We start from the raw sequence: 27757 nt of genomic DNA, 5'->3' as shown, positions 1-27757 counted from the left end.
CCGCCAACCACACATTGGACATAGGCTACATATAGGCAGTTAGCCATTTTTTATGATACCCTTTTTCTTAGAGATAATTTTGCCATAAAAATGTAGATGTAGATGAAGATGTAAAAGATTAAACTTCTCTCCCCAGGAATGATGTCCATGCTGGGAAACGGCACTGTGCTATTGGTCTACTTCAGGAAGCGCACAAAACTCCGGCCCCAAGAATTGATGACCATTAACCTGGCTATATGCGATTTTGGCTTCAGCCTCCTGGGGGCGCCATTTGCTATAATTTCAAGGTGCTGTCAACCTCTAATTAATGGTGATAATGGTATTAATGGTAAAAATGGTAAATTAATGGTAAAATACAAAAAGCCGTGTGGCACAAAGTCACCGCTCTGCTGCTTGAATATTGTGATTACGCAGTCAAACACAATGGACGACAGTGATCCAAGACTAAAGGCTAGAGGAAGCCGTTAATCCTTGCTTGGAAGAACTTGATCTCATGGTGTTTGACCCCTCTTCCTCCTCGCGCCAGCCTGTGTCACGCCTGGGTGTTTGGGGAGGCCGGCTGCTTATGGTACGGGATGCAGGGCTTTCTGTTTGGCATCGGCTCCCTTCTCACCACCTGCCTCATCTCCCTGGACCGCTGCCTGAAGATCTGCAGCGTGCGATACGGTCAGTGAGTGCATAGTGATCATGTATGGCTTTCACTGTAATGACAAAAAGCCACTATAAAACATTCTCAGGCCCTAGTTCCGGAAACACGAAATATACATTGTAACGATACGTCGACAAAATGGCCACGCCAAATAGACCTGCAGAGCACACTCAAAGCCCAACACTGCATGAATAGTTGATGCCCTGCTGAGGAGTGCCTCTCTCTGCCCCCCAGGTCAGTGGATCGAGAGGCGCCACGTCACCCTGGCCATCGGCCTGGTGTGGCTCTACACCTTGTTCTGGTCCTCCCTGCCCGTCTTTGGCTTCGGGAAATACGGGCCTGAGCCGTTTGGAACCAGCTGCACCATAGAGTGGTACAGCATGGCTGAAAGATATATCCGATTATACAACAGTTAGTTCAGACCAAGTAATTTAATTGGACAAAAGAGGCATTTCATGAGTGCTGATATAGAGTATAACAGGGAGCACTTTTAACTATATTTGTAACACTCCGCTCTACAGGTGTTCTAATTAATGTTAATGTTAATTTATTAATGGTCTTTATGTTGCTTAGATTGCAGCAAACTTTGCCCCGCAAAGATTAACATGTTTACAGACATAACATTTTAGTTGAATTACGAATGGTACGAAAAGTAGCAAACTTGTGTGTTTATGTGAAGCTTGGCAACAGTTTAGTCCCAGTCCAGTTGCGGATCTATTTGTGTCATAATCTGTTGTTGCTTATTACTGTTAACTAATAAATGGTGCTTGTAGAACTGTTTTATAAATTAAATATCATACTCAAGGTTTTGTTGTTGTACCAAATATCAGCACGGCTGATATTCAGTACAACAGCACTCCCTCTCGTGTGATATTGCTTAAATGAAGCACGCAGAAAAGATCAATTTTTCAGGTCCAAAGTTCCTGAAGACGTGATAACCTTCGTGATGTTGTGCCTGTGCACTTCCTGATGTCAAGGTGGAGAATGAGGTCGTGTTTAAGCGACGGAATCTACATCCTCCTGATCCTCATGCTGTGCTTTGGGATCCCCACCATCATCATCATCACTTCCTATTCGGCCATCCTGATCACGGTGAGCCAAAAATCCTTGATCTGCTCATTAAAGGAATTTAGTTCTGTGTAATACCAAGTATCGTGTACCTATACTATCACTGAAGCCTGCCTCATGATGCAGTGCCAGGGATCAAGTAGATGCGCCAATGACGTCTGCTTGAACAGGTCTACAGATCAAACAACATGCTGGCCTCCATCCCCTTCTCCTCTGTCAGCCACATCAGCAACAAGGACCTGAGAATCACCAAGGTACTGCCTGGAAAGAGAGGCCTCTGCTGAGCCAGTGAAAGAGAAAGAATTAGCCAAGGGAACTCAGGGAATAAAGCAGCAGACCGTCTGGGTTGTGGTTCTCATTACAGATCGCTGCTGTGGTTTGCGCCAGCTTCCTGGTGGCGTGGACGCCGTACGCCACTGGCTCTATCTACTCCGCCCTGGTCCTCGCGTCCCAGGATGAGCTAGGGTATTGGGGTCATCTGCAGACCGAGACCCCTGGGCTCTTTGAGGCCGGGGCTTCTGTGATGCCCAAGCTCCTGGGCGTCCCCTCGCTGTTGAACAGGACATGGGCGTGGCCCGGCGGAGACGGCCCTTCCAGCAGCTCCGGGGAGGACTTGAACAACGCCAGCTCCCCGGTGTTCCCGTCCACCCCGGACCTTAGCCCGCACGCTGCTGCCGCCTCCGCCCTCAGTTTAGCCCTCAGCCAGAGGGGGGGGCCGGAGACGGAGGACTCCCAGGGGCCCTGGATCCTCCCCTTGGTCAGCCTGATCCCTGTCATGCTCGCCAAGTCCCACTGCATGTTGAACCCCTTCATCTACCAGACCATGAACCCCGAGTTCCGGCGGAGCGCCCGCAACGTGCTCCTCTGCCGCGGGTCCCGGAGAGGCTTGGTGACCGAGGGGTTCACCCATGAGGGTGGGCAGCGCTGCACTTCTCTCCTGGGACGTTGCTTCATCTTTGTTTTCTATGGAGTCTCAGCCTTTGTTCGCCGTGTCAGTCTCTGAAACGCTAACGGTGTGGGTTGGGACTGTCTTCATGGGATAAGCGTGCAGATGATTATAGAAACCAGAGGCAATAATGGTCAGGAGGAGTGTCACCAAAATCACCAAATTAATTCCAGAAGATTTGTGTCGTTTGGCAAAAATAAAGACTTGAACTTAAGGACGGTCAATTGTACAGGCTTTAAACAGTAGGCTCTTAATACAGGTTGAGTGGTCACTAGGGGGTTGCATGGAATTTGCCTTTCTAGAGATGCAGTGTTTATATTAAATAACTATGAAACTTAGAGATGCAGTGTTTATATTAAATAACTATGAAACAAAGAAATGCAGTGTTTACATTGAATAGCTAAACTTAGAGATGCCGTGTTTATATTGAATAACTATGAAACTTAGAGATGCAGTGTTTATATTAAACAACTACATCAAACTAAGAGAAATCCGCCATGGCTATCTTTATTATCTTTTGTCTTGTCTCTTCCCCGGAATAACTGTGCACAGGTATCTTCTCCTGGCACAGCTGGAGGAGAAGGAGCAACTCGCTGGATGCGGTGGAGATGGAGGGCCAGCAGGGGGAGCCCGGCAGTAAGCCGGAGAGAGGAGGAGCCTGGTCGCTGACAGTGGAGAGAGATGCCTTGGAACTGGGCTCCTTGGACACACAGATCGACACGCAAAGAAATCTGGAGAAACTGGAGGTCCACACCTAGCGGTCTCTTTCCAGTTTCTTAATTGTATTATATTTACTATGTTATGCCATCTTTTGTTTTTATTTAATTGTATTAATATATGACAGGAGACAGATTATGAGTAAGAAAATACGAGGTGAGATGACGAATGAAGAAATGAATAAAAACATTTTGAATAAGTCGACAATGGCCTCGTAACACAATTACTCTCTTTTTGGCATAGTCATACATTTACCCATTGTATTTATGTTTCTCCTCACTGATTATATTTTTGATGAATAGACCTCAAGCTTCTTGAGAATAGCTTACTTTAAAGATTTCTAAAAACATTTATATTCAATAAAGAGGACTATTAAACCTTTCAAACATGTAAATTTGATTCACCATTAAATAATTTATATTTTCTATAAAAGGGCGTTATATTACATATCGATTACAGTCGATCCCATCATCCAAGAACAGATTATAGGCTACTGCCTTCTTCAGGAGAGGAAAAAGTGCAGGAGAATCTGATTGGTTGTACGAGCCGCCTTGCTACACGAGTACTTACGGTAGAGCTTTTCTCTCCAGCAACACTTGCTCTTTTCTGCGGACACTTCTAGGTGTGTTTAACTGTGATGGCGCCGCCTGACTTCATTTTTAATGCTTCATATTCCATCTTTATTTAATTCATTCTCATAGGAATCATCGAAACAAGCCGCAGATCCAGTGGTGTTGATGTGTTACCGTTTTTTAATCGCTTGGAATTCTGACGCGCTCTATACCCATTGCGAACCGTGAACGCGGACCGAGCACCTGTCACTCACCGGTAAGACCCACCTATTTGAAGAATACACGACCATGTACTAAAATCGGTTAGGCCTTCATCGCCGAGAAGCTAGTCGCCGGCATTCCTTTTATTTAATTCCAATATCTGTGAGCTTTAGCCTTTAGCAAGTCTGTTTTCATGCCAGATCTGCAGCGCTTTAGTTTTCCATATCATAGCATGAATCCTTTGTTGGGGGCCAACGCGCATCCCCAACTGCCAGAGCATCACAGCCAAGTCCCCCTCCACCCAGACTCCCCCTCAGGACTACTGCCACACGGCCACTTTGGCGCACAGGACCAGCAGACGTCCTTGCCGCTCAGTGACCGCCCAGGGTTTGGGCCCGAGTCACCTGAATCCAGATTTCCTCTGTCGCCGCAGAGCACGTATCTACAACAGCACCGACATAGCCAGCAGCCACCACACACCCTGCACCGCCGCGGCGGGCCGCCGCCCCCTGCAGCCATGGCTCTCAGGAACGACCTGGGCTCCAACATCAGTGTCCTCAAGACGCTCAACTTGAGATTCCGCTGCTTTTTGGCCAAAGTGCACGAACTGGAGAGAAGAAATAAGGTTCTGGAAAAACAGCTGCAACAGGCCTTGGACGCCAACAAGAGTTGCATGGACGGAGGCTTTAGTGACAGCAGGTCCCAGCATACCCAGGAAACAGCGGTGCAGACGGGCTTCGTGGGGACGATACCCCTTCGGCCAGGTTCTCTGCCCTTCCACAACACCAACAACTCCGCACGGAGGCCCACGACACTTTTCACACCGCAGGCGCTGACGCCAAACAACACCGAAGAACACCCGCCGTGGAATCCCGGAACCGAGTCAAACAACACCGCCAACCCGACAATCACCGTCAGTCAGTGCACCCCGACCGCGCTCTCCCCTGGAATTGGTGGTGGTGTTGGTTTCTCTGGTTCTAAAACCTACAACAACAGCTGTGGCACCTCAACCAACCCCCCTCCGAGGTTCCTGCCCGGTACTATCTGGTCCTATAACCACACTCGCAAGTACGGCTCCGGGGTCGAGCGGGTGACCAGCCCTGGGGTGTCCTGGTCCCAACCGGATGGAGTCGGGGTCCAGATTGACACCATCACCCCAGAAATCAGGGCCCTGTACAACGTGCTGGCTAAGGTCAAGAGGGAGAGGGACGAGTATAAACGAAGGTAATATAACCACTTTTTTGCATGTATGTGTACAAAGATGTTTGTCTTGGCAACGTAAATAATGGGATACCTCTCAGGAAATTTAAATTATGTTGTTTCTATTTCAAGCATTGAATCCACCAAGACCCCTAAACCAAGGGGACGTTTGTGGGCTACTGTGAGCATTCTGTGGTGACTCATTGATTGCTTCTCTCTGAGATCTGATGACAAAACCCAGCCAGTAACACGGGCAGAGTCCGGACAACCCTCCGTGATTGTTGTTTTTTTTCTTTGGAAGGATGAGTGATTTGGAGAGGAGCCATATCCTTTATGAAGCCTCCTCTTAAACTTGAAGGGGACGTATCAGTACATGAGGCCACGTGATGCTGCTTGTGTGTTTAACACAAGCAGCTCTAAAGCAAAGTCACGTTTATTCACTATCGATCCAACTGTAAAGGTATGAAATGCTGAGCAGGTCCCGCATGATGTTTTAATTCACCTCAAGCCAACGCAAGAAAAGGCAAGGGCTAGGCAGCCGTATGCTAGAGAAAGAGGGAGGCCAGCTGTCTCCACCAGCAGCAGCAGTCAGCACAAAGCCCCTCTCCCCTAGGCCCTGACTCCGCCACCCCCTCAACTCATGTCTGGGCACAGTGGCAGGTGCTGCATCCAGAAATACAACATCATAACGTTCACACTTTAACACTGCTAAATAAAGACACCAAACACAGGGATAGGAATGGTGACCTGAGAACGCCAAGATAGTTGACACAACCTAGGTTTGGCCAATCCCTGCTAATGTTGCTAATCTGTAGTAAATTGTGTGTCTTCTGGCCACAGAACAGTGCACTCTTGGTAACTGTTTGTGGGAGGACACTTTGACTGTCCATAAACAGACAAGAGAGTGCTCCTTGGAACATTATGATGGCTCCTCTAATGGAAGATGATGTTCCCATGCTGTGGAGTTAGCCCTAAACATCCCTCCTGCAGTGACCAGTGGATCCTTGCGGGCTGGGACGGATCAATAGGTGTAGAGTCTCATTGCTTTAGATTTACCACCAAGAGAACCTCTGTGATGCTCTCCCTAAGCACACCTAGTGATTTCTACCCCAGTTTGATGGAAGCTCACAGCTCACACATATTAGAGTTGTTTCATTTGTTCATGTTGTTTGTTTAAGTCATTCAATAAGTTTTACTTTGAACAGGAAATCGGGCAAATCGGATGCCTATTAACACAAAGCCAATCGCATTTCCCTTGTCGATTCGGATCCCTTCTTATCCCCCTCCTGCTGACTCAAACCTAGCGTTTCCTCTTTTTTCATTTCCCTCTCTCCCTCTTTTCCCCTCTCTCCCTCTTTTCCCCTCTCTCCCTCTTTTCCCCTCTCTCCCTCTTATCCTCTCTCTTCCCCTTGCCACTGTGCAATGCTTCCTCTTGTTTGCTTCGCCATCTCTTCTCTTCCACATTCTTCCCTGATTCACGCACATATGTCTTGCTTCTTCTCACGCACAGCAACTCACTCGTCAGAATACACAACCTCTCCCTCTCTCTCTCTCTCTCTCTCTCTCTGCCTCTCTCTCTCTCGCTTCCTCTCTCTCTCTATCGCTGCCTTTTTCTCTCTCTCTCTCTCTCGCTCTCGCTCTCGCTCTCGCTCTCGCTCTCTCGCTCTCTCGCTCTCTCTCTCTCTCGCTGCCTTTCTCTCATTCCCTCTTTCTCGCTGCCCCTCTCTCTCTCCCACTTGGTTCTACTGCGCATCTCCCTCTCCCTGGCTCAGTATCTGCAATGCAGCATTACACGTGGTGGTGCTTGTGTTGGGACGGGGGGGGGAGGGGGCGGGGGGGCCTGCAGAAGGAACTTCGCTCATTTCTCTCAGGGGCTAGCTCTCCTCTGAGAACGATTTATTATTATGATCTCAAAACATTAACGTCATGGCCTACGAATTAGTGAACGGCTTTCAGTGTTTTGGATTCCCACCTCTATTGAAGTGTTTTGCATTCCCACAGCTATTCTAAATGTTAAATAGTAGGGTTGGGAAAATAATCGATTGGTCGATGCATCGCGATAATCTAAAGAACGATTCCGTCACGATGCAGATAAATTAATAATCTGAATTTTGATTAAAAAAAACATTCTGTTCGCCAGAGAGGGATAATTTTAGTTATTTTAAAATGATTTAATTTATTTTCAGTGTGTATTGGCCACGATTGCGATTCAGCCTACGCATAGCATGCATGCAATCTCACAGCCAGACACAAGAACTCCTTCTAATTCAAGAGCAGCTTTTTCTTTGATGACATAGAAAATAAAACTGAACCCTATTTCTCACATGCTTCCATATTGTGTTTTAATGCAAGCTGCATTGATTATTGCACTTTTCATAGAGAGTCATATTTGTGACAAAAGCTTTTTCTCTAATAAAATATTAGATAAGTTAATTCATCTGTTGATGTCTTTTAATGATCATCACAAAAGTAGGAAGTGATTAGCAATCTCTGAGTAGCAAACTCAGATCTATATATTTTTTTTGAAAATCACGCATGGAAATGTACATAAAAAAAATTGTTGCATCGAGATGCATCGATAATCGTTTTACAATCGAATCGTGACCTCTTAATCGGAATCTAATTGAATTGTGAGGTACCAAGAGATTCCCACCTCTATTAAATAGCCGGTCTCATTTCTATGCAGATGTGTATAATCCCTGGCTCTTAATTTGCAGGCCAATTATATGCTAGTAATACACATTTATTTTAAAATGAATCTATAACTTCAAATACATGAGTCAGCCAAAAAAAATCACTTAAATCACTGACCTGCTGACTGTAGCCACTTATTCCTTAACCACAGTCAGGCAGTCTGTCTTCTTGTGAGTTTGCCTGTCTGCCTGTTTGACTAATGATTGTGTCCTGCCTTGCAGGTGGGAGGAAGAGTACACCATGAGAGTGGATCTGCAGCAGAAGATTGGAGACCTACAAGAAGTAAAAAACAACAGTTAATATATGCAAAGGGACACGTATATTGTGTGTGTGTGTGTGTGTGTGTGTGTGTGTGTGTGTGTGTGTGTGTGTGTGTGTGTGTGTGTGTGTGTGTGTGTGTGTGTGTGTGTGTGTGTGTGTGTGTGTGTGTGTGAGAGTGTGTGAGTGAGAGTGTGTGGACTCTGCTCTCGGTAGGCATGGGGCCAGTGGTGCAGTATCCTGGAGCTCCTCACCCTGGAGTGACAGCTCTGACTTCGGCCTGAGTCATTATTTCCACCTCACTCAATTATCGGGTGTGAAGCAACAAAATTCCCTTTTGCCCGCGTTGCTTAACTTTTAAGCTTACATCGGCTTCTGTGTTTAAGCTATTAGGTCAGGGAGCTGAGTGTGAAATGATCAAGGCAAAACAACATGGCGGCGGGGTTTACCTGTGTGCATGTGTTCTGTTATTGTGTTATTGTAGATGTCGTTGTTGTTATTGATGTTGCTGTGGATGTTGTTGCTGTTGTGTGCAGGATCTGCAGGAGAGCGAGGGCTGCCAGGACGAGCTGGCAGTGCGGGTCCAGCAGCTGAAGGCTGAGCTGGTCCTCTTCAAAGGCCTCATGAGCAGCGTGAGTGGAGCCTCCCACTGTAAACCTGCTTCTGTTTTATGGACACTAGACAATTGACTCATTCAGTTCCCGTTGAAAGGAAATGTGGCGTGATGACGTTTATTTTATGAATCATCAGTCAATCTGGGTGTTCTGTTGGCTATTACAATGGTGCTGCACACGGCTGTGGATGTCATTTTAAAACGATTCTCTGCTCATATATAATTCACTCTGATCGTAATGGCGGAGCCCCCCAGCCCCCACGAACACTTAGCGCATCCCAGCACATACATGACGTACAGACCTAACAGGGGCTATGGCTGCAAAGAGGCCAACACATATTAGCACATACAGAATAAACCTAGGTTTTGATTTAATAGCCATAAGTCGAACCACCTTAAAACACCCCCATCCCATTAGATATTTAACCTTTAACCTCCCCCATGCCAGCCAACGACCGACAGGGTGAGTCCCTGACGGAGACGTGTTTTCCTCCTCAGAACCTGTCGGAGCTGGACAGTAAGATCCAGGAGAAGGCCATGAAGGTGGACATGGACATCTGCCGCAGGATTGACATCACGGCCCGGCTGTGTGACCTGGCCCAGCAGAGGAACTGTGAGGACGTGATCCAGATGTACCAGGTGTGCCCCTGCTCGCCTCCCTGCTTTAAGATAAGATGCAGTCCGATTTTATTCGGAGCCTGTATTCATCTGTTCATTATTATATTATTATCAATAATTATTATTGTTATAAACACATTATTTTGCGTCTGTCCTGACACGGCCCTGATCCAGTCTTCTAGAGGTCTTCACTCATTCGATCAAACTAAGTGTCCTGAGTTCTCAGGAAAGCGGTGGATTGAGTGGTGAATGTCCCTGAATCCCCAGGTGCCCAACACCCAGCCGTCCCTGACCTCTCGACGGAAGACGCCTCTGTCTTTCAACAGCAGCGAGGGCGAGGAGCCAATGAGCACCTCGGAGAGTGACCACGCCTCGGCCAAGGAGGAGGAACACGGCAGCTCCTCAGCCAATCAAATCAATGAAGAGATGCAGAGGATGCTGAATCATCTGTACGTGTTACATACACAAAATTTACCTTTAGAAAACGGCGCAATGTAATGTGTTTTCAGTGACTCAAGTATTTATATACTGTGTGTGTGTGTGTGGGTGTGGGTGTGTGTGTGTGTGTGTGTGTGGGTGGGTGGGTGTGTTTCTCTTGTACTGCAGGAGGGAGTGTGAGTTTGAGGACGACTGCGACAGTCTGGCCTGGGAGGAAACTGAAGAGACTCTCCTCCTTTGGGAGGATTTCCCAGGGTGCACTCTGCCTCCTGATCCCATCCAACATGCCGGAGAGGTAACCGTAGGCTGCACCTAGCGACTGTGGTAAACAGGATCCCTTCTAATAGGATTAGGTGGCTGGTGCCTTGCTCCACCTGGTTGGATAGCTTTGTTTCTCAGACTTGGTTTAATATACCAACTAACTTATGTTGCTGACATTGCACTTATATATGTAGACTAATATACATTGCAGAATTTTATAATAATTTTGAAGTCATCTATTGCTGTTTATTATAAATGATTAATATGCTTTTGATATTGAAGGTCATTTATTAGATACATGCTTAGATACATATGATGTAAGTAGCTCCAAACAGCTAGGTACTTGTACAGTATAGTATCTAACCTCTGAATATGTGTGTGTGTGTGTGTATGCGCGTGTGTGGTCATAGATGTAGAACCATAAAAAAGGATGTCAAATGTCCATATCGAGCGATGTACTAATGGTGTTGACAGAAATCTGACCTCACACACAGATAGTCTCCCTCTGCTCCATTTCAAGTTGAACCCCTGTGATTTGAACAAGGCTTCTGTTTCCCATGAAGGTCACCAGAACAATGCCAATCGAATCCTTAGATGACCTTGACTGGTCTTCTCTGTTCAGGCTGGATTGGTGCATGACTCATAACTCGAAACACCACTATGAAATACTGTCTCTCTCTCTCTCTCTCTCTCTCTCTCTCTCTGTCTCTGTCTCTGTCTCTGTCTCTGTCTCTGTCTCTGTCTCTGTCTCTGTCTCTGTCTCTGTGTGTGTGTGTGTGTGTGTGTCCCATACATAAACCCAGCATCTGCCGCAGTCTAAATCGGTACTAGTGAGAACGCGCTCAATTTTCCAAGACATGTATTTGTTTGCTCCAATCGACCGTGTGTCTGTGTGACATTGGAACCACCCATGCTGTCCACCTCGCAGAGAGTAATGACCGTAGTCAGTGGAGTCTGGTCCAATTGAATGATGTCCAGCCCTTGTTCCATCAACGGTGCCATTGTCCTTCCATATTGCCTCCTTATGAGATTCTCACCCCACTTACACATTGTCCCCTCATTGCCAGGGCTGCCCTTCACTTCCGGATCCTTTTAAGGGACGGACTGGTAATGCCATTAGGAGGAGTATGATTATTATACTCCATCATCCCATAAACCCAGTGCGGTACTCAACCTCCCCTGTCTCTCTCCTCCCCCTCCAGCAGCAGGAGGAGAGCCTGGAGAAGGTAATCAACGACACAGAGTGTCTGTTCAAGTCCCGCGAGAAGGAGTACCAGGAGACCATCGACCAGATCGAGGTCAGTGGTGCGCCCCTGCACACCGCCCACGTGTGTGTGCACTTTCAGGGGCATGTACCACCCCAGGAATATGTTTGGCCACCACTAAGGGAGGCATTCATTGGTTAATTTTGAATGAACGCAAGTATACTGTGTGTGTGTGTGTGTGTGTGTGTGTGTGTGTGTGTGTGTGTGTGTGTGTGTGTGTGTGTGTGTGTGTGTGTGTGTGTGTGTGTGTGTGTGTGTGTGTGTGTGTGTGTGTGTGTGTGTGTGTGTGTACCAACGGTATGTGTTGTCCCCGACCAGCTGGATCTGGCCACAGCGAAGAGCGACATGAACCGCCACCTGCATGAGTACATGGAGATGTGCTCCATGAAGAGAGGCCTGGACGTGCAGATGGAGACCTGCAGGAGGCTGATCACCCAGAGCGGAGACACGTACGTCGCCACCCCGATGTAGCAGCCCGTGGGTCACTGTTAGACTCATGAGGACCCCTGTAGGATAAGAGCGTCTTCTGACTCGGCACATGATTCAATCCAAAGCGACTAACCCCTTCTTTTAGATGTATTTCATTAAGGAGCAAAGGTTTGGCATCTTTGTCTGGGATGTCACCACTTTCACCATATCTGTAAATATTGTTTGTCGTTTCACAGGCTCGTTGCCCTCTGTATTCTGTAGGACCCTCACCCCGTTGCCCACTTCCTCTCTCCCTCTCAGTGACGCTCCTGCTCCAGCCTCTGGTGATGAGGGAGACCCGAAAGGGCCTGAGAAGACTTCAGCCTCTCCCCCGTCTCCGCCATCGCCCCCATCCTCTGGGACTGCCAAGTCCTGACTCCGGCTCCCCCTTGGAACCACACCCAGGATGACCCCCCCCCCCCTCCCCCTCCCCTGGTTACGGTAACAACTCCGCCCCTGCAACACACACGGTGACGCCGCGCTATCGCTACTTCTGGCTAGCTCCTTCCCTTTCTTCGATTAAGCCTTTTGGTTTGGCGTTTCTGTTTCAGACACAACGCCGGTTTACAGAGGTGAATTGTTGTTGCATCGATTGTGGATATAATGGTAGACGTATGAGTTTCTTAGGCCTACTTTCCAGGCCGGTGTCACTGCCCTGATGGAGGGACAGGAGTCTGGGTTATTGCCTCAGTTGCAGTCTCTTGTCTGTCTGCAGAACAGAGCGTCATGTCGTGGATTGGAGTAGCGTGGATTGTATTATAAAGACACTGTCTTATGTATTTATTGGAATACGTTGTGTAACACCACCTGGATGTGTAGTTTACTTCGCGGTAGTCATATCACAAAAAAATGCATCACCCAGTGTGTCATTACAGAAGCTGGTGAAATTGTCAAATATTTACTGAACTCACAAACGCAATCACGGTCACTGTCACCTGTAGGATCACAGCAACTTCACAGTTCTGAGAATTGGCTGTTTCTAAGCGGATCAATGTGATCAATATTGGTAATAGATTTGGATATTTAAAAGGGATGGAAATTATGATTTGGATAATAATGTAAGACTGTGTTATAGATAAACTACTAGTATTCAGAAATAAAACTATGGCTGATAACTGGTTCAAACGTAACGCAGTCCTTTCGCTATAACTATCCAAAGTTTTTGCTGTACACACCTATATACACACACCGAAAGGAGAACCACAACACCACAACAGAGGCAGAGAGGAACTGCTTGTGCAACAGCGACTATGTTTACCTTCCTCTGATTCAATTCCCACGCCCTTTTTCAACAGTCATCCTTTCACTAGGACCGGTGTTTCCCTGAGTGAACCTGCTTTCAGTGACTGGATTGTCCAAAGCATCTCCAGGTGTTGGCTCAAAGCCTGCATGTACCTAGATTCCGGAGAAGATTAAAGCAACTGGGGGGTGTGGACTAAGTTGACTAAGTGAGCATGTTTGTCTAAAGTTATAAAAACGAAGCTGTCGTGTGTCAGTTTTGCCGATGAATGGTGGTAGAAAATGCTGCCTTGCTGCTCATTTGAGTCCGATCACCAGGAAGCCATGATCTGCTCTCTGTGGCAACAGAGTCAAAAGCTGGGGAAAAAAACACAAGAGAAGGGCATTGACACTCATGAGTCGTATATTCTGTACAGCTGTATAAACATAAATGTCCTTGTTGTTGATGTCCTTGTTGTTGTTGGTGTTTCCAATGTGGAGAGGAAGCTGAATGTGGAGTGCTTTGGATTGAGCCGCAGGGTAAAGGGCCTGTTTGACTACCGGCTGTGAGAGTGATTAGACAGTACAAGCCGGGTTCATCTGCCCTGTTCTGTGACAAAGTGATATGACACAGTCCACTGGGTTAGCTTGTAGACAGATCTATCCAGCATACATCTGGGTGGACTCGCCGACTTGAGATGTCAATAAGTCACAGGGGCAGGGTAGATTTTGACATGGCCCGTAATGTCTAATTGAAGTCACTGCTGGTGGGACAATAGGGGCCATTCGATGTGTTCAGAACAACTGGAGCAGTGTCCCTAGAGAATGAGAGAGAGGATTGAGAAGAGGGCTATGAAATACAAAATGTAGTGCCAAAATAAGTTAACCAGAGCTGTTAATTGCTGGGGGGAATTTTACAAACTATAAAATGCTGCATAAAGCTACTTCACCAATGGTGCTTAACTGTATATAACTAAACCTATTTTTGGGAGCTTGTTAACATTTGCACTTATCAAGCAAAATGTAAATTAAAACATATAATCAGCACTACTACTTGTAAAATGTAAAGTATGTATTTATGTATGAAAAATAGGTATCAGAAACGAATGAATGGGTAACTGAAAATGTAGTACAATTCACTTATCTTTTACATGTTTAAGGGGTGTGGTATAGGAGTGCATTAATACTGAATCATCACTGACATGTGATAGCTACACACTCACTATCATCTGCTAATATCTTGTTATCAAACACGCGTTCCCTTGGAACTTCAACACAGAGTAATTCAATATGGGAATACTGGTAGAAACATTTTTAGATACTTCATTAAGATGCTCTCTTTCCATAATACTTATTAACTACATTAACAAATGAATTGCATACTGAAGTATACTCATACTCATACCGGGTCACATCTGTGCGTCTCAATCTGTGAATTGGGACTTTTCTTCTACTGCTTTCTGCACTCATTTACCGTGTCAACAAGGACAAACAATATGAATGTTGATTTGAAGGGTGAAAAATCTAGATATTTGTTGTGCGTCCATTTCGGCTTGGTTGAAAAGGAAGAAAGTTGTCAGCGAGAGTGTATGCAGCATATTACGGAAGAGTTTTACCGCCATGTATTAGAAAAGCTTTTTTTTTATAAAGTTGAATTTATAACACCATCATTTTATTTCATATTCCAACTAAATGAATAACAGAAAAACAATGTAGGAAGAAAATGTCATGACTGAAACATATCAAGAAAATATCCATACTTTTTCAACATACATGGTTCTAATACTCTTTCGTACCATTTTAAGACATTTTCTGGTTTATTTGACTATTCGGAGGGAGGCAGTCTCTGTATGCATGTGCCAGGTTGAATGTTCCACGAGTGCTTTTTAGAGGACTTATGCTACACATACTTTTACTTGTTCACTTCACAAAGCAGTCAAACAAGTGTCTTATTAAAGAGTTCAAAATGTCAGATCATGTACATACAGTGATAAATAAACCATGAATGTGTATGTGGGTGCATTGTAAAGTCCTTTAAAAATCGCTCAAAAGTGTAAAAAAAAAATGAAAATGCAAATGCTAATGAATAATGTTGTATGCTGGCTATGATATGCAAAGGAAATAGCGGTTGGATCTTATGTAAAGATAAAAAATTGAAATATGCCTTCAGTCACACACTTACAACGGCCTGTACCCAGTTTCAGTGGAAAGATAAGCTGATTATGTCGTTTTACCATCTGAAACTTAGGTTGCAACGAGTAAGTGAATAACTTTATTGATGTAAACAAAAATTATATCGTCTACATGCTCTGTACTTTGCCCTAACAGGAGTTTTTGAAAAACGGTAGGCCTTTTGTAAACCTTTACCATGGATAATGTAGTCTTTATTCTGGCAAGCAAAATAAAGACTGCATTACCCATGAGCTGCATTATCTTGTTTAACAACCCTTCCATTTGCCTTTCTGGCACCACATTTCTTTCAAACATTTGACAGATTTGAGATGTTATTGATTGAAGTTGTTGACCAATCACATACTGACATCAGGGTGATGTAATGTGTCGTTCCCCAATCAGCAGACTGATCCCCTATGTGTCTGCCCTGGATCTGGTGTCTGATACTGTAAATACTTGAGCACCTTTTGTCAATGTTTTGTTTGGACAAGCGGTACTGGGAGTGTGTGACTGAAGTATAGTATACAAACAAATATACTATGAAGCAGGTATGGCTGAACCTTCAGTTGCAAAGCTATTTGGTTTGAGGAGAAATAAAGGAGAAGCTGAGCAATAAGACTGTGGGACTGAGTTACTTGCTCTTGTCTTCCTGTTCTACAGTTATATTACTTTAAAATGTACTAGTTATATTACACTACACAATGAAACAAACGTTATAGCAAGTACCATTACATTGTTACTGTGTGTGTGTGTGTGTGTGTGTGTGTGTGTGTGTGTGTGTGTGTGTGTGTGTGTGTGTGTGTGTGTGTGTGTGTGTGTGTGTGTGTGTGTGTGACTAGTAGGACACAGTAAATGTCAGTCTTTTTTAAGATAAGGTGTTAGATAAATAGATAATTTGATCATCTAAAATTCCTGTCTGGGATTAATAAATAACAATCTCCTTTCTTCTGGATCTGGTGGTGCCACACGATTGCAGATTGAAAGCTTCGACCAGCATGCTCACCTGGTAGGCATGTAAAAGTTATGGATAAGCAAGGTCTTTTCTACCTTCTATTTCTAATTGCATCTCCCTCAGCGACTTTCTTGGTTCACTCTGATCTAGTGTTTAGGCCTCTGATTCAAATTGAGTAATCTCTTAAATGGCTTTACGTGTCTTGACGCCTCTCTCTCTGTCAGTCACACTAGGCCATCTGTACCGAGCCCAAGTCCGTTTCACAACTGTAACGTGCTCAAGTACGATTGCCCGTTTCAGCACGGTACAGGTGTGAAACGGACTTGGGCACGGTACAGATGGCCTAGTCGTGAGGGCGCACTCACACTAGGCCATCTGTACTGTGCCCAAGTGCCCCCTAATTCCGAATTGTCTCTCTCTCCATGCCTCCCTTACCCTCACTCGTTTCTCTGTATTTACGCAAGCAGTACTATAGTATATCAGCATCACCCTTCAATGTTACACTTCTGTTCTATCAATGTGTTTTTCCATCCAACACAATGCTGCTTAGTCCTACATGTATGTGCTTCATGTGGCTCTATGTAGGGGTATATGGTCTTGAATGTTCAAAAGTGTAAAAGCTTGCATCAGAGAGTTTTATCAGCTAAGGGATAAATATTTACCGCCATTCATATTTTATTTAGATAAGCGCACAGCTTCACTGAGTCACATTGTCTCCATATTTGTAATTATTTTCATTATATATTTAAGAGCCCCTCACTGCCAGGGATTTTATTGCTCTGTCCAGCCATCCACTTATCTAAGATGGTTGAGAAGTGCACTATGACACGCATAGCTTAACCATGGCTGTATTAAGGCCCTCGGTTTTACAGTTGTTGAAGTACACTTAGTTGAATTACAAAGGTTTTTTTTGGCCGAAACAACAAACCCAAAGTGAATAGAGTAAATCTCCACAACCACAAAATAGTCATCTTTGATACAAAAAGAAAGATACACCTGTGAGATTATTGTGCAAGTGAAATGATCAATGTGGATTCCACTGGGTTATTGTTAATAAAGCTAGAACCCAGCATAAATGGAAGATTTATGAGATTTATCCATTAGAAATGTTTAATGCCGCATAGTGCGTTATCAGCTAGCCCCCTGTAGAGCCGTAAACAACATGTGAAGAGGACATTGGTCAGGACGGAACTTCAATAAAGTCAAGTGTAGCAAAGATTGATATGGAAGTCACTCCAAAAATGTTTTGCATTTTAAAAGATATTGATCTTTATATAAAGAAATTTAACTAAACGACTTAAAGGATAACACTGAAATATTATACTTCGTAACAAGGTAATCTGATTTATTTGTTTAGAATTCACCTCTCTGGAATTCTGCATTGAAATGCAAAAAATCTGCATTCACTATTTCAGATACAAAAATCTAAGTTTCTATTTTTTTTTCAGGCCGGGTTTTCAGTATATTGACCACTTGAATATGATTAAGCAAATCTGAAATGGTGAGCATTTCATTTTTTTAGTTTTGAAACCATGTTTTTTAAATTTGAAAGGCCATGTTTGAATTACGAAGGGTGAGGTGGATTCTAAACCAATAAATCATAAATAAATTCAGATTACTTTATTATTATTTTCAAAGAACAATATTGCTATGATATTAATTCAATGGCGTTGACTTTTCCATAGACAATATGCAATGGCTATTAAACATTATGGTGGAGTCTCCAAATAAAAACAATAAAGCCAACGCAAACAAATGAAAAACTATATATATATGCAATACAAATAGGATGAGACGATATGAGATACTAACAGATTAATATTCCAAGAACCTATTCTTAAATTTTGACATAAGACCCCTCTATTGAAAGGTCAGCACGAATAGATGACGCCAAGCCACACCGTTGCAATTGCATCATGCCAACACAAGAGGACGATAAAGACCCTTTTTTCTGCCTGAAGATAAACACCTTTTAGCTACTATATAAACACGGGATGGTGGCCCGGTTCTGGTTTCGGTCGGGATGAAGAGGTTCTGAACAGTGCTCTGAAAGAGCCTCCAGGAAAACAAAATGGGATAAAAGAATGTGAATGAATGATAAAGAGATTGCAATTGAACAAATATTACTATTTTTTTGTAAAACAATTTATCTGTAGATGAGACATCCCTCAGAACCAAATAATTATACAAAAGGTATTTGACATTGCATGTAAGTAATGTTTACTAATAACGTAAACCAAGACATTTTACTCTGTTCTAATCTGATCCATTCCTTATCTTTCTTGTATTAGCATCACATTCACCATTGTTTCTTTATTTCCTGTCTGACCACCGAAAAACCACCCATAAACCTTTGGTTGTTTGGTTGGTACTTTTTCGCAGCCAGGCCCCTTCCTTAGTGTGTAAGTAAACACTCCTCTGTCCCAATTCCCCAATTCCTACCCTTCCTATCCTTCCCGAATTCCTATCCTTCCCTTTCCTGTGTAGCTCATGGTAATGATCTTTGGTAATTGTCCCTGGTCGTGTTTCTCTGTGGCACTCCTCTCTTCTGGTGACACCCGCAACTGGGCTCTTTCTTGTGTGCGTGTGTGGGAAACCCCGTCATTCAGTGCAAACATTCCTTCCTCTTTTCAAACGTCCACCATTTGTTGTTCATGTTTGCCACACATCTCCTGGACGGGCAGGAATTCATTTTCTTCTTCTGCACTTTCAATTGCTGGAAGGAAGTGTGTGCGTGTTAAATAACAGGCATGAATCAAAATACACTCCGGAAGGACAGCACCAAACAATAATATATCTTTAAATTGATTCTAAATTCCGAGCAATATCCTCCAATGTGAACACAGCGGAACTAAGTGTACACGTGTTTTCTTAAGAAGCTCTACTCACCATCATGTCCTGTGCTCTTGCACAGAGAGGCGCCGCTCTTGATCTTGATGCGGAGGAAGTAACACAGGAACACGAGCAGCAGTAATCCTGTCGCTAGGAGGGTCCATCCGTTCACCAACGACCACAGGTTGGGGGTTGGCGGGGTGGAGTTTGGTATCGGTTCACACTCCTGGCACTCCTTTGATTTGCAGGTGAATCCCAGCTGACAGCGGCACACCCTGTTGGAATTGATCAGGCAGGGGGACTCCTCTTCCAGCCGGGCTTCAGTCAGAAACACACGAGCAACCGTTTCACACACATACAGTGGTGTGCAAATGCTGAATGTTTTCCAACTGTTAAGATAAGCTCAAGAAAAAACATCTAGGCCAAATTGAATACAGTGTCTGTAGAGGACGTTGTTGTTACATTTCTCATGTCTATTTTCTTTCATGGATTGTTTTGTTTCTGCATTTGAGTAAGGATCTTTTATTTTTTTAAATATTTTTTGCTCAGTCTCAATACCATTTATTCAAAACAACCATTGTATATCATGTAACATGATGTCAACCACATCATTTCAACAGTTTAGTAAGATGAACAGCATGCACCCTGGCCCTGGCTCTTGCTCTGTCATATGATGACAGAGGGGCAGTCCCCCTGCCTCAGTAACAGTAAGTCACTGAAAGCATTTCTATGAAATGAGAAACTTAACTGACGACAGCAACAGCTACGGTAATGCATCTGCACAACGGTTCTCACACAGACACGGACACAAACACACACACACACACACACACACACACACACACACACACACACACACACACACACACACACACACACACACACACACACCCACAGCCAGACATTTTAATTGTGTATTAAGTTGCTGTGAGGTCATCACATAAACATGCATTAACATAACAATTATGCCACATACGTGAACACACACACACACACACGCACGCACGCACGCACGCACGCACGCACGCGCACGCACACACACACACACACACACACACACACACACACACACACACACACACACACACACACACACACACACACACACACACACACACACACACACACACACACACACACACACACAATAACTCACAGCGGTTACAGGAGGCACAGAAGGGGCAGCCGGGCTCCAGATTGAAGTAGTCTGTATACTGGCCTGTAGGACAGGACTCACATCCGCTCTCATTGGAGTTAGAGGAACATCGTGCCAGCAGGAATTTACCTGAGAAACCCAAGACACCCATCAGTGGGACGAAGACAAGTGCAGACCGAATTGATTTGCTGCAACACATTCGTTAGCAATTCGGTATTTAAAGTGATGAACAACAGATTTTGTTATCAGGGTGTGCATTAAGCATAATTAGCATCATTGAGCATCATTTAGCCTCATTAAGCTCAAGCATGTGTAGTGGATACGATAAGGCTCATTTACTATTTTCACTTCAAGTATCCTGAGGGATTTTCAGCCCTTTCCGATTACAGCTGAGATTAAGAGCTATGTATATCTAACTGACTTTACTTTAGATTATTTGTCTAGAGTTCACCTGGTGGACATCTCAAACAGCAGCGTTGACTAGTGTCCATGGGCCAGGCATATTCTTTGTCACTGCAATTTAAGGAATCATCACAGAACAGGAGCAGGAGGTTTGATAGAGAAATTATGGTAACGAAAAAGGACAGCTGGGCCTTAGGGGAGGAGGAGGAGGAGGAGGAGAAGAAGGAAGAGGAAGTGGAGGATAAAAAGAAGTGATAGCAGAACAATTAAAGGGAGAATAAGTTGAAGAAGGAAACAATGATTATGTGGATTTGATTTGTTTGAATCACACAAGAAACAGGCAGTCCATGCTTCAGCAAAGTAAAACAATAAAAAACATTAACTAAGAAAAGAGGTGTCTGATATACATTCTACTCAATTCTGTAACTCTTAGTTTGCTTAAAAAATAACTTGAAATGTGTGTAAGTGTTTAGGGCCCTTTAGCAGGGGTTAGTATTGTTCCCTTACCATAGTTCAGAGAGAAGGAGGTGTTGTTCTGTGAAAAGTTTAACTGTAATGAGGTATCTCTGGAAGGTATCTTGCTTTTCAAAGGGATGATGACTCAAATTTGAACATAGCTCTCTCTCTCTCTTACACACACACACACACACACACACACACACACACACACACACACACACACACACACACACACACACACACACACACACACACACACACACACACACACACACACACACACACACACACACACACACACACACACGTACATCCCCCCATCGCCCCTCCAGCTGCCAGTAGCTGTTTTTGCGCACATTACCCAGCATTTAACTGCTATCATAAGCTTGGATCCAGCAGTCCTATTATGTTATAGCAGAGCAGCTGGGGGGAAACGACACCAAGCCTGGGTTAGAAACCAGAATCTGCTGTATAAGAGGAAATAAATGAAGCCTCACTCAACCGGATACATAGACTTTTGATGTGATCTTCTTGCGCAAGGCTTGACTCTCCTACCCACACATAATAATGGAAGCCTGTCTGTGGGTGTCATAAACATAAATACACTGTGTAGTATATGTGTGTGGATATGCCTGTGCATTAGGGTCTGTAAGTGAGCATGTGTGTCTGTGTGTGTGGACATGTGCAATAGTGTGTGTGTGTGTGTGTGTGTGTGTGTGTGTGTGTGTGTGTGTGTGTGTGTGTGTGTGTGTGTGTGTGTGTGTGTGTGTGTGTGTGTGTGTGTGTCGGTATGGGTGGGGAAGTGGTCTAAAGCGTGTTCGCGTGTGTGCAAAAATATGCACGCAAGTTCAGTGTAAGTGGTGTGCTTGTATGTATGTGTGTGTGTGTGTGTGTGTGTGTGTGTGTGTGTGTGTGTGTGTGTGTGCGTGTGTGTGACGTGTGTGTGTGTGTGTTTGTTTGTTTGGGGAAGCAGTCTGGTCTATGTGTGGTATATGTGCATGCCTGTGTGCATTTTTGTGCATGAATGTTTGTGTGTGCTGGGGGATAAGTTGTATAACTTCATATTTAGACTAATGCATAACTTCAACTGTTATAGATAATTACTACTGCTGCTACTACTCTGCTGATGTTGATGAGGATGATGATTTGCAGTTCATCTATATGAATTATAATTGTATTATTGGCCAAGGCGCTTATAAATAAGGTATTCAATAATAAAGCCTATTATTATATGAGTTTACCGATATGTTTCTTTACCTATAAGGGATTTTCCAGTGGTGGGTAATAACGCGTTAGAAGTGACGCAAATGAGTAAAAAGGTTTCACGTTCCCTTTTTAAGTCTGTAATTTTACTCTTAGTCAAGTAAATATTCGATTTAGAATTCTAGTCTTTACTCAATTACATTTTCCATTGCGCCTTCATTAAAATTAGTATTTTGATAAAGACATTTTCTTTGTTGACTGTAATACAAGCGTACACCACGTTAGCGACGCGCACCCTCCCTAGGTTGCAACATTGTTGCGATTCCATAGCCGAGGGGACAGCTAACCAAGCCAGCTAACCAAACCATTTTCATTGGTTGTGTTCCTACAAAACTCTTGCCTTCTGTCATATGCACAGAGCTGAAATTAATTTACATTTTTAGTGTACATTTGTTTGAAATTAAATTAAAATTGTTGTTGTATGTATTGTTGTAGGCCTATGTATGTTTAATGAACAATACACACAATGAAGCAACTTGTGAAGTAATGTTTTAAAGTGCATCTCTTTCTCTCTCACTCATTCACTCACTCACTCACTCACTCACTCACTCACTCACTCACTCAGTCACCCACACACGTCATGTCCTTTTCACTGATCCAAGCACTCCAATAAAAAATGTAAAGTAACTTGTTATTTGAGCAACTTTATAACAATGTACTTTTTTACTCTTACTCAAGTAGGTTTTCAAATTGGAATATTTATTTTTACTCAAGTCGATTTCTAAGGAAGTAATTGGACTTTATTTGACAATGGACTTTCAGTACTCTACCCACCACTGGGCTTTTCATCAGAATGCAACGTGGGATTATGGTTCGCAGTAGCCTACTCCGCCATATTAAGAGGAAACAAAAGTAGTCCTGCAGATCCCGCCTTATAGTAGATGAACGGCTGTGATTAGCCGACCCCCGCCATGTCTGCTGGAGACCCGTCTGAACAGGACACGTGCGAGAGCAATAAGAGTTCCCAGGCTAGTAAAACCCTAAATAAAAGTGAATACACCTTGTACCAGGCTAATGAAAACGTTGTTTATGCACGTCACAATTCCAAGACTATCACTAAACAAAATACCAAAAACCTTGACTAGGCCTACCATTGCAAGAAGCCTCTGCACTGAGTCACCAGGTAGTCACGCTGTTCCTAACTCCTCAGACAGTCCACTCCAAACCCAAAGTCTCTCACAGTAGGCTATTGCCTAACTTCAGGCTCCCGTTTCCTCTAAATCTCAGTGACGCGCCGAGCATTTCCCGGAGGCTGAGTCCGCCTCTTATCGAGCTCAGGTCGGCCTGCGGTGCGTTTCTCGAGGGGATCTCTAATAGTATTTAATACTTTAATAGTTTATCGGTTCCGAATGGATTGGATAATGCGCCACAACCAACATATCGTTGACTTGATGGTCCAGGTAAGCGGTGTGTGGGACCGGGCCGAGTCGACAGTAACTCATAATCCGTGACTTTGTGGTTCCTGTTGTAGGTAGCCTACTCATATCAGCCCTGTGTGTGTCACCATGTGAGGTAGGCGTACCGCTGATTGAACCGAGACAACAGAAACATGATCCAGTTTACCTCAGAATAGCGTCAGGTCTGACCGGTGATGAAGTTAAAATATTTCAAACTTTGATAGACAACTGAAGTTGTACATTAAAGCGTTAATGCGTGTCAATCGCAGGGACGTGCGGACACAGAGATTCGTTCAAATTGAAAACAGAATAACAACTCAATAAATCAACCCAAATTAATAATTTCATATGAAATGTATAGTCTAGGGCGGCTGCCGCTACAACATAAATAATGCTTTGTCAGAGGACGTGTAGTCAGGTCTCAGTGTGTACCTTCAGCCTGACCTGTCCCAGGACATTCAGTAAAGATGACCAGCCTAAAAGACAGAGATTCAGTTTTTTTTTAATTGCAAACTTTACAGCGTCTATCTCAGATGGATTGAATGATAACCCCACTGCCACAGAATGGTAGGATTTAGTTTTTTTCGAGAAAAAAGGAAGAGATCGACGGAGATCTTCGGGGCCCTGCTGCTCTTGGTAAGACACACAATACTGCACACGTTGTAAAGCAACTACAATTATTGCCTTGTACTTCGAAATCTATGTCGCTGTCTTATCAGCCAATTGTAGTGTGCAATACAAAGTATATTTTATTATTGTTTTTTATTGTATAATTGTGAGGTGCATCAGCTAATCAGTCCAAACTCAACATGCCATCTCCCTTCTCGCTTATCCCCAGTGCGTCCTAGGGTCAGGGGCCTCCTGGCTTCCAGAGAAGCGTTCTGAATGTCCATATGGGGACTATCTCAGTGAGAATGGGATCTGCTGCCAGAAGTGCTCTCCAGGTAGACCCACACACACACCTAACATTAGCACACAATGTACAACATTAGATTAGATTCATTTCCACTTTATTTTCATACAATGCCATGCAATGCAGTTAGTAGTCCAGATAATGCAAAGGCAGGGACTTGTCAGTGTGGGGGCAATACAATAATAATAATAACAAAAACACACATTATACACATATTTCACTTAGTTGTTTTAAGTTCTCAGGTTTTAGTTTCAGAGAACAATTGGTTTTGATGCCCTACCTTTGTATGCCTGAGATGTTACTTGGATGCATCCTTCTACTCCCACTACTATCGGTACTACTACGACTGCTACATATTGTTTATTATTATAATAGTAACCATGTGCTTCTCATTGGTGGTCTGGACGTGTAGCGCTTGGAATTCTATTCTGATTGGTCAATCTCGGCATTCAGCGGTCTGCAATTATGTAAAGCAGACCAGTGCTAATAGCAGGCCGTTGCTATGGACGTTATTTCAACTATCAGATCTAACAAACTGGGTTTTTAAACAATAAACATGTTTTTTTTGGTTCATTATTGATTTATTGTTGGCCTAAGTAGCCGTGTGCAATAAGCAGATTCAAGTCCTACATAGCCCTATCAGAGTTACTTTGGTGATAATGACCAGCTGGCTGCACATTATCCCTTACATATTATTGCATGAAAAAGGTTTATTTTGACATTACCTTGAAGAGGCTCAGACCGTTTTGATGTCCTGCAGGCTATAAGCGGGAGAAAGACTGTGAGGCTGTTGGCAATAGGACCAGTTGTACCCGCTGTCCCAAAGGACAGTACAACGAGCACGACAACTACAGTGACAACTGCAGGAGCTGCCAGACCTGCCAGTGTGAGTCCCACCACCGGCCCTTCAGCTTCACATTGCTGCTGCTCTCCGTCGCCATAATTTTGTTAGTGTTTTTTTCACTTGTTGTGTTTATGGCTGTCTTTCTTTTTTCTTTCTTTCAATTTTTCAATTTCTTTCTTTCTTCCTTTTTTTGTTTCTTCCGCCCTTACACCCATCTTTTATCTTTCTTTCTACCCGTCATTTTCTTTCTTCTATCTCTTCCATCATTCTTCCATCTCTTCTCTTTCTTTCTAACCTTTTCTTTTTATTTCCCTTTACTTTTTGTATTTCTTTCTGTTTGCCCTTCTTTCTACATTTCTTTCTATGTTTTAACTTTCTCTCCTTCCTAATTGAAAAGTATATTCATTCCCTTTTTCCCTTCTTTCTTTCCTCCTTTATCTTTCTGTCTTTCTTTTCTGTTTCTCTCTGTCGTCCTTCTTTCCCTGCCTCTGCTGTATTCCATTCCTTCCAGACTTAGAAGAAGAGGTTACCAAATGCACTCCCAGTCAAAACACCAAATGTAGATGTAAAAACGGCTACTACAAAGATGTCATCGACTCGAGCACCTCCCAGTGTCTCGAGTGTTCAAAGTGTGGACACGGAGAACACCAATCAGAGAAATGTGAGTGAACGTGACCATTGAGTCTGACCGAGTAATTACCATTTTTCAAAATAAAAATGTAATTTTATTCAGAGAGAGAGAAAATATGCATCCTTTTTTTCTGGTATAGTATTTTTATTGTTAACGGTAAGAAAGCACATTAACAAAATGCAAAGATCATTTGATGAATGAAAGCTAGCTATGCTACTGAATCACAGCCCACTGTATAGGCCTATACACATTACTTAAAATATTTTTCATTGAAATTGTATCCTTTCTGTCAGGATGAAATCTTGGTTGGTAATTTTTGTACTGTTCCCCTTATTTTATTTCCATTTGCATTTCACTCGCTGTTGTCTCTAGGCTTTTTGGAACAGGACACTGTGTGTGTGTGTGAGAGGGACTTCTACAGAATGAAAAACAAGTGTCTTCCTTGTAAAACGTGAGTGTATATACATGCAGAGGGGAGAGGGTGTGTGTCATATCTGTCTTGACACAAGTGTGTATCATCGTGTTTGGGATGAGTGTATTTCAAGATGCTGATGAGGAAGTCGTGACAATGGGAAGTTGAACCGAAACCTCTAGCAAATTGCTTCATCTTTCTGATTGTTGTCCAATCACATGGCAGGAAACAGGAAATTGCTTAGGCCTGTTGTGTTAAAAGCTTATTTTTATTATTATTTGCATTACATTTGTTAATATTTGGGATTATCCATGTTGATAATCCAAATCCATTTTTTAAATTTGCAATCTGTTTCTGTACACAGACCCTTTATCGTCAATTAGTTTTAGTTCATATATTTCCATATCATCATCTTAATCATAAACTTAATCATCCTTAATTTTCCTTAACAGCTGTACAGAAGATTGCCAACCTCACTGTCCATTATCTGTCATAAGTTAGTATTTTACCCTCATAATTTTGAAGTAGTGATAAGCAAAACTGTGTGTGTGTGTGTGTGTGTGTGTGTGTGTGTGTGTGTGTGTGTGTGTGTGTGTGTGTGTGTGTGTGTGTGTGTGTGTGTGTGTGTGTGTGTGTGTGTGTGTGTGTGGGTCTGTGTTTGTGTGTATGTAAACATATAATAATCACTTTATGTACATAATGGGCAATAATGATCTAGCTCCAATGTGTGCATTGTGTGTAGAAACCTCTATTTACTTCCACCTGTACTCCCTTGTGTTTTGCAGCCAATCCCAAGGGCATGAATTTGACTCAAGTAGTGACGATTAGTCTGTGTGTGGCGGTAGTTCTCCTGCTGGCGGTAGGGTTCATCACCTACACGACTACTAAACGCCACACCAGGTCACAGATGGGGAGGTCGACCGCTACACCCCCGGAGGCCGTGCATGAGGAATCAGCCATGGTACACTTCACTCTACGTTCAGAAGAATGTATACAACAGAACTTTCAATTGATAAGTAATGATTTAAACAAGGTTATATCATTATAAGGGGTTTATCATTTTATATTATCATTAGTATAGAGACATCACGGCTTAGAGACAATCATTCGTTGTTGTTCAACAAAGCACACCCCCCTT

At 43.6% G+C, this 27757-nt stretch overlaps 4 protein-coding genes across 9 annotated transcripts in view; 3 read left to right on the top strand and 1 right to left on the bottom strand.

Annotated features, from left to right (window-relative positions):
• The window catches only part of opn9 (opsin 9), a 5411-nt gene extending 1791 nt beyond the window's left edge, over positions 1-3620 (top strand). The window contains exons 3-9 of the mRNA XM_056602673.1: positions 137-287; positions 527-666; positions 884-1022; positions 1627-1741; positions 1888-1971; positions 2082-2631; positions 3216-3620. Coding sequence (XP_056458648.1) covers positions 137-287; positions 527-666; positions 884-1022; positions 1627-1741; positions 1888-1971; positions 2082-2631; positions 3216-3421 — 1385 coding nt within the window. The 3' untranslated portion in view covers positions 3422-3620. The remainder of the gene's footprint in view (positions 1-136; positions 288-526; positions 667-883; positions 1023-1626; positions 1742-1887; positions 1972-2081; positions 2632-3215) is intronic.
• Positions 3621-3961: 341 nt separating this feature from the next.
• iffo1b (intermediate filament family orphan 1b) lies at positions 3962-16052 on the top strand. Of its 2 annotated transcripts, none has more exons than XM_056601563.1 (9): positions 3962-5377; positions 8269-8329; positions 8842-8937; positions 9417-9557; positions 9804-9985; positions 10143-10269; positions 11441-11533; positions 11819-11949; positions 12230-16052. In XM_056601563.1, the coding sequence occupies exons 1-9, from the start codon at positions 4347-4349 to the stop codon at positions 12342-12344; spliced, it is 1977 nt and encodes a 658-aa protein (XP_056457538.1). In that variant the 5' UTR covers positions 3962-4346; the 3' UTR covers positions 12345-16052. The 2 variants fall into 2 exon arrangements, with proteins under 2 accessions (XP_056457538.1, XP_056457537.1); XM_056601562.1 differs by having other exon boundaries at positions 11438-11533; positions 12230-16051.
• On the bottom strand, positions 14352-23992 carry LOC130391430 (CD27 antigen-like). 5 transcript variants are annotated; one of them, XM_056601567.1, is made up of 6 exons: positions 23514-23989; positions 21208-21235; positions 20750-20811; positions 20299-20427; positions 19200-19460; positions 14352-19026 (listed from the first exon to the last, which is right to left on the bottom strand). In XM_056601567.1, exons 3-6 carry the CDS (start codon positions 20787-20789, stop codon positions 18941-18943), a joined length of 516 nt encoding a protein of 171 aa, XP_056457542.1. In that variant the 5' UTR covers positions 20790-20811; positions 21208-21235; positions 23514-23989; the 3' UTR covers positions 14352-18940. The 5 variants fall into 5 exon arrangements, 4 of the variants coding, with proteins under 4 accessions (XP_056457542.1, XP_056457543.1, XP_056457541.1 ...); XM_056601568.1 differs by lacking the exon at positions 20750-20811 and having other exon boundaries at positions 23514-23991; XM_056601566.1 differs by lacking the exon at positions 21208-21235.
• tnfrsf1a (tumor necrosis factor receptor superfamily, member 1a) lies at positions 23572-27544 on the top strand. The gene is made up of 7 exons (XM_056601569.1): positions 23572-23822; positions 24341-24455; positions 24658-24763; positions 25493-25618; positions 26088-26237; positions 26580-26658; positions 27405-27544. The coding sequence occupies exons 2-7, from the start codon at positions 24384-24386 to the stop codon at positions 27445-27447; spliced, it is 576 nt and encodes a 191-aa protein (XP_056457544.1). The 5' UTR covers positions 23572-23822; positions 24341-24383; the 3' UTR covers positions 27448-27544.
• Positions 27545-27757: the final 213 nt, after the last annotated feature.

This window comes from Gadus chalcogrammus, chromosome 11 (genome assembly GCF_026213295.1).
Source record: "Gadus chalcogrammus isolate NIFS_2021 chromosome 11, NIFS_Gcha_1.0, whole genome shotgun sequence".
In the NCBI taxonomy this organism is placed as follows: domain Eukaryota; kingdom Metazoa; phylum Chordata; class Actinopteri; order Gadiformes; family Gadidae; genus Gadus; species Gadus chalcogrammus.
The sequence above is the reverse complement of the archived record's forward strand: the minus strand, read 5'-3'. Positions and strand labels throughout refer to the sequence as shown.